Here is a 10,468-nt window from a genome sequence, read left to right as displayed (position 1 = left end):
TACTATATTATCCTTATGTGTCGTGCGTAGGAATTCGGGAGATTTCTTCCCAAAGAAGATGATAAATCAGCAAATCTCTTTTTATGAAGAGTTGTAATTGACTCAGTCATCCAAATGCTGATATAAAAATTATTAATAATTTAGGCAAAAACAAAGTCATTAAATCAAAGCTAAAGATTAATGTCCTTTTTCAATTTTCTGCCCCCACAAGATGTTAAGAAAAGCCCCATTCTCTCTTTGTTACATATAGTTTTTATTAATCAGTTTGAATTAAAACAGCCACAATGTATAACAGGAATAAGTACAAAATGCTGACTAGAACACTGAAATAATGTTTGCTAGCACGTAATCTTCATTTCACTTCCATAGAATTGTGTAGATAATTTATTACTCTACATTTTATAAATTGACACTCATGATGTTAATATTCTTATTAATAGCAATGCTGAAATTTCATGATACAAAGCTGACAAAATACTGTATAAAATGCTGGTGAAAAGTTTCCAAAACAGTGACACATACAAAGTGACTTGCATAAACCAGTGCTATATGTTCACTAACCAAAATACAGTTTCTCTGATAAAGTAACATAAATAGTTTGCACTTCTTTTAAATATCTCAAAGTGGTATGAGTCTGAAGTCCTTTGTTAAAGCAGAGGCACAGAAGACATGTTTATAAATGCTCGTAACAAATAAGTTACCAAAAAACAACTAAACCCCCTCATCTGGAAGTAGTGTAGTTCAACTGTTTTTCACAGGTAACATTTGTTTATAACTGTAATTTACATTTTTAAAGTAAAAAAAAAAAAAAAAAGGCATGGAATCAAGTGGTCAGAGTGACACAAGAGCTAGCATGTGTGTAGGAATAACTTTACTTTCATTTGGTCCTAGGTCACTGTAGGGCTGGTGTGTGTCATTTGACTTTACAAATCCATATCCTGGTCACTGACACTCTGGCGAAGGTACTCTTCATAGAGCTTTTTCTAGAATGAAGGGATAGTAAATTAAACACACCTCATTAGAGCTTATGTAATGTCAACAAAATTTCATAGCAATTCCCATTCACAATACCTTCTTGGTCTTCACCACCTCCTGAACGTATTCCAGCTTCTCCTGTAGCTGCCTTTTCTGTTTGCCTGACAGAGTCGGCCGCGTTCTGAAAAATGGTAAGAGAAAATGACTCCAGTAATTTGGTTCAGAATTCTCATTACCATGCTGTATGTGCTTTGGTTGTGTAATAAAAGATAGCAAAAATTTTAATTTCCCTTCAAACAAGTTACAATACAGAAACAGGTTTTGTGTTATTGCAGAGGCTGTGAGGGTGCTGAGATCTAGCTCCCCTACCTGAAGGAGAAACGTGCAATGAGGAGCAGGAGGAAGGAGAGCAGGACCAGTCCACCACAGCCGTAGAGCTGCTGCTCCACAGAGAGGGAGTCAAATATTCTCACGATGGGAGTCTGTGGATTATGACAGTGGCTGACATTAGATTTTAGAACCTCAAAGATTCTTTTGGATTGTGTACTTGCTTGAACACTCACCAGGTACAGTCCAAGTGCCTCTTTGCCCTCATTGCCTAGAGCCATTTCTAGCAGCTCCTTGGACAGAGAGCCCAGCACCAGTAAAGCCATCAGAGCCATCGGGACACTGAAGCCTAGCAGAGTCAGAAAGCAGCTCTTACAGCGTGCCCGTCGGTTGTCTGCACTGGTCTGTCTGTGAGAGCAAAGGCACAATGTTACTCTGCGTAGGCAACACTGACAGATGACACTGCGTGTCATACAAATCTCTGGTTCGTAATGGAAATCTCTGCACAGATCCACTCTTATACAGTATGTGATGATATTACAGTGTAAAGTAGACTGTTTGTGTGTTACCTGTCATTAATAAGTGTGTCAGTGATGGCCTCACTAATGAGCTCGCAGTCCTTCTCCAGAGAGTTGAGGGTATTCTGTACTGTTTGGTTAATAGTTTTCTCAATGGTGCGACACACCTCCTCAATCTGGTTGACACAACGGCTTGACTGATGAGAGAAACATAGTCTGTAAGTATATCTCAGTGTTTGTAACAAAGCTGCGTGCAAAGAGAAAGTTAGGTGAAAAGGAAAAAAAAAATTCTAACTAGCTGAAGCTCAATGAAAGTGCAGCTCTTACCTTGTTTTGACTGGGAATGTAGATGGTGGGCATGTCAAAGCCACATTTGTTGAGACCTGGTCGTTTGCAGAGCTCCTGGACAATCTGCATCATTACTCTCTGGAGAAACAAAGGATAAAGGTGTCATGGGAGAATGGGGATGTCATTTCATGCTCTGTGTATTATTGAGTCTTTTGCGTCAGAACTAGATTTTATGGAGATGAGTGCCCATTTGCTCATGTTCTCTGCACTCCTACATACTTGAAATAGGCCTGCAGTGAAAAAGACACTTAAGAGCAGGTTTCAGCTACCCACACACTTTAAAATGAAGAGGATGAATTTTGTGTAGGTAATAAGTCCATGGAAGCAGAGATGGGTCAGAAACTCTTGTAAGAAACTCCTTACTTGACGATACCAAGTAATGTTCGCACTATGCAGTTTTAACCCGAGCTGTTGTGCATACCTGTCTGTCCGACTCTCCTCCGGCCTCATCAGCCTTGCTTAAGTAAAAATGCAGCCGATCGCCATGTTTTTCATTCAGACTCTCCACAATGTTGAGGGTGCGCTTGCATAGAGCTTGACCCATGGGGTCAAAGAAGACCAGAATTAGGTCACAGAGATCACCTGAGGGTGACAGTGGGGATGACCATTATTTTCAACAACAGGGTGAACCTGACCAATATTGTAATGGATTCTTACTAGACTGAACTGCAGGGGAATGACAGTACAAAGAGTAAATCAAGAGTGAATATTTTCCACAACTTCACTGTAAAATTTCAACAGGTCTGTAAACCCTTGCAACACTGTGTAACACTTGCATGACCATATAATTTCACATAAATACGATAAAGAGAGGGGGAAAAAAAAGACAGCAGGTGGAAATTATTCTCTAGTACTTTTAAAAACCCATTAGTTTACCCTTGGGTCATTTGGAGAATTAAACATACTTGTGAACTGCAAAAGCCAGGTTAAGTTTTGGCCAAAACATGACCTAAAGCTGTGTGAAGCCAGTGCTTCAATAAAACACCACATTGCACTATTCAAAGAATGCCATTAAAAAAAGAAATGGTGTCGCTAAGCCTCGGGCAACCCCTTCACAACTATAGTACAACAGCAAAAGTCAGTTACTGGCAACACACCAAGCCACAGGATAACCTCATCCACATCAAAGGGATACTTCATATCGCCATCCACTAAGCCTGGCGAATCCACAAATGTCACCAGGCTGAATCGTTTTTGTCGTGATGTGCAGATCTCTGTGCTCAAGTACTCTGAAACACCTAGAAATCAAAGGATATTGGAAAATATTTTGCTTTTATAAATGTCCAGCATAAACCACTTGCATACTTGTTTAAAATGTCACATCAACAATCTCTGTTTATCTGTATTCTCATGTATAGAAGATCAATAAACCAACTGGAAACTGGGTAGCAGCTAAAAATCTTACCTTTGAATTCTTGCAGAGGTTTGAAATGTGGATAAAGATGAAGGGTGGCATTTCCCTATGGCAAAAAAAGCAAGATTCTTCTATCAGAAGAACTGAAATCACCAGACAAGATCCTGCTTATGTCCATTAAATAAATCAGTCTCATAGAAATGTGTGTGAAAACATGTCAGTACACCTTCTACTGAACATGCCTCATCTTGGGCTTGAGAAATTGGTTTCTGAAGTGACCTTTCCTTGACTTTTTTTCTACTGAAACAAATTTGCACCTTTTTTACCATGGTAGTGTTGCACTTACTGTAAGAGATTCTCTCTTACGCCCACTTGTAACAAAGCTGAAGCCTTGGGTCTCAATAGCCACTCCAGTGCGCTGGATGTGCTCTTCCACATACCTGACAAAGAAGAACCAGTCCAAGAGATATGAAACATTTGTTTCAACTGTCCAACGAAATTTAATCTGAATTATGTTATTCAACACAATCTATATAGTGGCCTACAAACAATGTATTGGCTAATACAAGTATTCACAGTCGGATGTTGCTGCATTATGGATCATCTTTGTCAGCTTAAACACAGAAAATTATGTCAAGGAGGTATCAAGCTTTATGCTTAGGACACAGATGAAGTCCTTGGTAGTCCAGTTATGTCTTTTAAATGTGATATCAGAATTGCACGGCTTTTTATTGTGCAGTATGTGTTAAGTTTGTAATTGAGCAGTTTGATCTTGACAGATTTGCTGTCGGTAAACTCTATTAAAGATGTATTTACCAGTTGATGAAGGAGCTTTTCCCTGCAGAGTGGTTACCCATCAGCAGCACGGTGATCTTTTTCCTGGGAGCCAACAACTTCACATCGACAGATTCAGCCACTGTGATTAGCCCTGAACAGAATAGAGAGCATGAGTAGGTTTAAACATTTCATTTGCTGTTTTTTCCCCCCCTCAATTACCAAAAATCAGCTAAAAGCCACCATTGCAACAAATCTGACCAACTACTGCCTCATCACACAAAATAGGTGTACAAATACATAGACACACATAGGCATGTGAGATGTGATATGTCATGTGGCAAACAAAGCTGGTATCTACAATTTGGATTACATCAGAGGAGGAGCTAGATAATTGAATGATGTGCCTGTTCAGTCATCCTGTTGCACCTGCAGGATTAGTGAGACAGGATTATTTTATTGTAATAATAGTGAAGGGTTTGGGAGCTGGAGGGACAAAGTGTGTGTCCTTCATTGATTTCTTGGGAGTGAACTGCCTGAGGCAAAGTGGCACAGGCTTGGCTGAGCTAAAACTGGAAGTATAGTAACATCCCGCTGTCTCATCCCGCTGTGATCATTAACTAATAACTTCATAATCACATTAGTGGACGTCAACATTAACGACCTCCACCCTGCTGTGCCTGTTAGCTAGCTAACCGTTAGCCCCCTATAGCTCCGGGGATGGCCGCACACTGACTTCACTGACTAACCACCGGCTTTACTGGATCAACTTCATCTTCACCCAGGTCACCGCTGGAGCCATCTCCACAGAGGTTTTGTGTCCGTCGGGTTGTTTGTCAACCAACTCACCGCTGTCAGGGTCCGTGTACAGCTGGTGACAATCCCGCAAGATGCGCTCATCACAGGACACCCCGCCGGATATCGAGTCAGCGTTAGCGGCGCTTCGGCTCTTAATTTTTCCAGACATTGTTAGACGGCGGTGGTATCAGGGCCGAAGCATCCAGTTATACTCCAAGAGTGTTTGACAAAGCCGGTTTCCTCGTTTGAATAGCCCCGGCCACGTCGTCAGCTTCAGCGGCTTTAGGCGCAAAGGCGTTTGGGTAATGTAGTTCACCAGTGGGAGCCAAAAGGCGGCACATGGGGTTACACGTGACCATGTTCCTGTCCAATGGCATTTTTCTGCAGCCGTACACATGCACATGGCCGTTAATATGAGGAAAATAACAGCTTACAGAAACAGGTAGTCATCGCCATCAAAGACTGAGAGCTAAGATTGGAGGGTGGATGGAGGATGGCGTGTAAATAAGCACAGCCAACACAAAAATTATAGATTTCTACAGAAAATACAAACAGGCAGCCTCTGTGGAGAGGATGTCATATTTTTACATTTCCAAGCAGACTTTCGGCTCCTGTGCAATTACATCTGCAGTAAATATGTAGAAAGGCAGAGTCTACACCCTAACATTTTTAACATAGACATGGCTGTGTCAGGAAACTGCAGTAGTTACTGTAAGGCTGTATTTAGTCTGACCTGAAAACACAATTGTTTCTGACTGATTATACTTTGACATTCTTTGCATTTGTCTTTAAACTTGTTTGTTGAGCAACACATTTCTAATCAACAAAATGACTATATCCATATGTAATTATAGATCTGCAGTCTGGTTCAAGATCATTCAGAAAAACATAGTTCTCAATTTCATACATGGTTACAGATGAGACTATGTATTATACAATGGGCACTAGAAGCAGTATAGAATGATTCCTTTGTGCCTATGTGCCTGCATTTGTGAAGAAAAAAGTCCAAAAGTCAACTCAAGGATTTATAATGATTTACTACTCAAAACACAGTTTAGTGTTCAGTGCAAGTTTGGGTTTATTTTCACATTATAGCACATCCAGACAGTCAAAGAAGTTATGACAACAATAAACATCATAATTTAAACAATTTTAATAGAGTATATTTGATCACTAGGATCTCATAAAGCTTGCGCATCATATCATTTATTTTTTGTTACTGTTCCTTAAATACAGGCTTAAATCACAATAGGCAGAAAAAATTGAAAGTAACAAAACTTTAAAACCAAAGATTAGATTAGACTTCGCCACAATGTAAATGCTATAAGTGCTTTGGTTTTAAATGGCTTAGAGAAGCTAGCGAATGGTCTGAATCCACTGGGAGCTGAATGAGGAATTTTATAGATTTTACTATGCAACACTGCAAGGGTTGAACCTCCTCACTCAGAAACTCTGCAATCATACCTTTCAATAAGTCTTGCAGACAAATGTTGAGGCAGGATCAGTGATGACAGTAAAAAACAGGAGTTAATAGGATTTGAGGCTCCATGTTTCAGTGACTTTTTTTGTACGAGTTTTATTGATGCAATTACAGTGACATTTTTACTTTCCCATTGTGTCACATTTCGTGAAATCTGTTTTTTTAGTCTGAAAACAAAAATGTTTTCCAGATACAAACCATTTCATGTGTAGTTCTCACGTCATGTTCCATTGCAAAATGTGCCCATTAGTGAGATGACTTATACTGATTTGAACATCTGGACAGGCCAGGCTTTTGAATTTGAAAAGGTCTTTGCTTCTGTCTGTTACCACTAGAAAACATTTCTGTCTTCTAAGCTACAGCCTGTTTGTGCTAAGTGTTAGTGCACTGTTGGGTTATGAGATGCTTCTTATTCATATGTACAGATCAAAGTCCTCAATTTCTCATTCAGATTATCACACTTACACTAACCTGGTAAGTGTTATCTTCAGCAGCTCATTGTTTTTGTTCTTACACATTCTCATTGGATCCATGAGATCCTTGTTAACATTGAATGCATTTGCATAATTTCTGCCAATAGAAATAATGTGCTCAGACACGTCTTTTGATGAAGTGAGCCAGTGAGCAGCATTTACTTTTTTCTTGTACGTCTCAATTTTTCCTTAAAATGTTCAAATGTAAGAGCGAGAGACTGTTTGAAAGGTTTGTTTTCATAACTTTTTTAAAATTTCCATATCCTTATAAACCAAGATTTCAACCTGCACATTACATTAATTTTAAGTGTACTGTATTACTGTTAAAGTGCATTGCCACATTGTTGCTATACGTTGTATATTTTAATTACATATGACCATCACACTCCTGACATGAGGCTTTAACTACTGTCACTGCGATTATAATGTTTAAATTAGTGAAATACATGAAGTTGGGGTCATGCATCCTGAATACACTGGTGCTTTAAGCTAACACATAGCAATGATTCCCTTAAGGCTGCCTTCATTCTCATATTAGAATAGTTTATCATCCTCAGTTACCAGTGAGCATTCCTCTCTTTAGCCACCAGCTCCAGGAAGTGGGAATGGCTTGCATAGAGGGCAAAAGACGAGTCCACATCAACCCACTGGACATGCCCTGCATCATCACCAGCTTGCAGCGGCAGCTCACTCACACTGTTGCCTACAGTAAGAACAAAGACATCTCATTGTCCCACAAAAATGTGAAAATGGAGAAAAAAAACCAACAATCATTTCTTTGATACCTGATTCATCGTGGAAGTTGACAGCAATTGTCTCCATCCAAGCATTGTCAGTATTTCTAGGATCATCTACATAGCCTTTATAGACCTGAGGGATACAAAGGTGTGAGGAAGCACCTATCTACTAAAAGCTGACAGTAAGCAGAAGCGTCTTTTTCAACTGCTGACCTGAAAGCCCGGTGACTTGAAGAGTTTGGTGATGCGCTCATGAATTTTTGTTCTCTCAGATGGTGACATTGACAGGGAGTTCAGCGCTTCTTCTGAGAACTCTCGCTGCAGTGTGACAGAGAGCTGTTCCCCTGGATCTACCATCCCCTACAACACATGCATGCGCATACACATGAACAAACAAGTCATAGGACTCTGATATCTGACATACTCAAAACTGCTATCCCTCTGTGTCCTGATTGCAATTTCATTTTCATACTCCTTGAATAGCTCTGAGCAAATCACAGTCAGCATCGTAAAAAGGAAGGTTAAATGATGCTGTATGAGAGAATAGGTTTCGTAGAACGTGGAGTACAAAACCACAGATAAAATCAATAATATTTAAAATTTTACTGCCACCAACCCCAGGAATGGCCCACTCCCCGCAGTCTTTCCTCTTGATGGACACAAATTGCAGGATAGGCCGTTTGGAGACTGGGTGAAGTATCTTCGCTCCTTTGGCATCAACTTTCCATCTGCCAGACAGTGGTGTACATCAGGCATTTATCAAAATAAAAGTGAAAAGCTCCCTGTTCTTTAGCAAGGTGAGCAACTTGATCTTTCTTACATAACAAAAAATTGTTATAATATTGTATGCTCACATTTGAGTCATTCTTTAATGAAGTTGAAAAATAAACCCGGTTAGCAAGTACTTTTATGTGTAAAATAAAGAAGTCGTCACCTGGTGACAATCGGATCTGCTGCGTGATTGGGTCCCCATCGTCCCAGCAGACCTCTACCAGTCACACCTGTGCGTCCATGAGGATTTCTACACAAGTGAAAACAGTGAAGCTGCTGATTAATTTCTTAACAGTTTTAAGATGCTATTTTGGTCAAAATAGCTTTATACAATACACCTATACAAATTCAAAACTCTTCAGCAGAACAGTAAAGGGCCTGCATCATGACATGTTTCTATATTAGTCTTATGGCTTCATTAAGTAATGCCGTAGACATTAACATTTGATTGAATAATTCAGGAACGTAAAAGGATTGATAATACTTCTAAGACAGCAGCTCTATGCAACTACTAGTGAATGGAAAAGTAACATTAAGAAAATTATGAACTAGATGTCTTTTAAAACTACATAAATGGATATAGTAGCCTATACAATGTCGTGATAATGTCATTTTCATATAGTTTGTTTGGTACTCCTCAAAGCTTGAAAATCACAGAATACAGATGTAAACCATAAGTAAAAACCATTTCTCTTGGTTCTCAATAACTTACAGTGGCTGTCCCTTATCCACTTTGTAGCTGCTATCAAAGCCTGTCCTATCCACAGTACCATCCACTGTGTTGAAACGTGGTGAAAAAGAGCTGTAAAATAAACAAACGTCACCAAAACTTCAATGAATGAACTACTACATAACAAACTCTACATGCAGTATTTTATCAAATATATATGATGCATTGTAAGTTAGGTAAATGTTGCTCACCCAATATCAGGATCCGCCCATACAGGCTTCTTTAGCACCAAAGGGTCTGTGTAGCTTACTGGTTTATACTGTGGCCAGTTCTTACCCCAGTCGACCTTGTCGTCAGGGACGGGGAAACGATTGATGCTGGACCCTGGATACTGAGGACACCTTGACTTCACATGAGGTGCAGCTGAGGATGGCATTGTAACACTGGTCATGTAGAAGTTACAACTAGCTGGGATTGGTCTGGTGGTTTGCCTGCTTCTGAAGGGATGAGACAATGAACAGGAGACAGAAGACCTGCAGGGGAAGAAATGAGAGACTTTGAAATCCAGTACGTTAGCTCTGCCTTCACTGCAGCTACAATATCATGGGACATCCATTCAGATCATTAAAGAATGTTAAGTTATTGTAACACAACACTGTGCCCATCTGTTGCCTAGATTAATAATAGTCTAATGTGGCAAGCTTGAATTCGTATTTGTTTAAATTTGTTTGACATCTTGATAATAGATGTCAAACAATTGATAATAATTGATAATATATATATATATATATATATACATATATAATGAATAGAATGTTACGTTTGACTTTCAACAGCCTTTCTGGACATCAGTGCATTGCCACATTGTTGCTATACGTTGTATATTTTAATGGGTGGATTGGTTGCATCAAACACAGTGGATGGTTATGACTACTGCAATACTGACTTAACTGCTTAGGCAAATCAGGAAGTCTACTTTCCATTGCAATGTTTGCTAAAAGCCCAATCAGTCCTATCAACAAATGTCCATAGCTTCAGACATATCTTCAGGACTAAGGTTAGAGTCCATACCTCACTCCAGAGGTGCAGATGGTGTACGGGAGGCCAAGCAGAGTGAGCGCCAGCCGAACTCGGTGGATCCAGTCTCGTCGCAGTAAGAAGTGAACCATTCCCTGAGACAAACTCATCAATATCAGTTCAGCCACAACATGCAGCAGTCCGCACCGTAACCAGGAAATGCACT

The 10,468-nt window shown here is 39.7% G+C and overlaps 2 protein-coding genes across 2 annotated transcripts; both read right to left on the bottom strand.

Moving 5' to 3' along the window:
* Positions 1–240: 240 nt before the first annotated feature.
* LOC115047801 (uncharacterized) lies at positions 241–5,361 on the bottom strand. The gene is made up of 12 exons (XM_029508972.1): positions 5,146–5,361; positions 4,339–4,450; positions 3,869–3,962; positions 3,574–3,628; positions 3,266–3,406; positions 2,590–2,750; positions 2,148–2,246; positions 1,872–2,017; positions 1,539–1,710; positions 1,345–1,457; positions 1,072–1,156; positions 241–983 (listed from the first exon to the last, which is right to left on the bottom strand). The coding sequence occupies exons 1-12, from the start codon at positions 5,261–5,263 to the stop codon at positions 924–926; spliced, it is 1,356 nt and encodes a 451-aa protein (XP_029364832.1). The 5' UTR covers positions 5,264–5,361; the 3' UTR covers positions 241–923.
* An 805-nt stretch (positions 5,362–6,166) lies between these two features.
* nudt9 (nudix (nucleoside diphosphate linked moiety X)-type motif 9) lies at positions 6,167–10,445 on the bottom strand. The gene is made up of 8 exons (XM_029508779.1): positions 10,297–10,445; positions 9,477–9,758; positions 9,268–9,357; positions 8,719–8,805; positions 8,401–8,512; positions 7,998–8,144; positions 7,833–7,917; positions 6,167–7,750 (listed from the first exon to the last, which is right to left on the bottom strand). Exons 1-8 carry the CDS (start codon positions 10,410–10,412, stop codon positions 7,605–7,607), a joined length of 1,065 nt encoding a protein of 354 aa, XP_029364639.1. The 5' UTR covers positions 10,413–10,445; the 3' UTR covers positions 6,167–7,604.
* Positions 10,446–10,468: the final 23 nt, after the last annotated feature.

The sequence above is a fragment of the Echeneis naucrates genome, chromosome 8 (assembly GCF_900963305.1).
Source record: "Echeneis naucrates chromosome 8, fEcheNa1.1, whole genome shotgun sequence".
Taxonomy (NCBI): domain Eukaryota; kingdom Metazoa; phylum Chordata; class Actinopteri; order Carangiformes; family Echeneidae; genus Echeneis; species Echeneis naucrates.
This window is presented reverse-complemented; position numbering and strand designations above follow the sequence as displayed.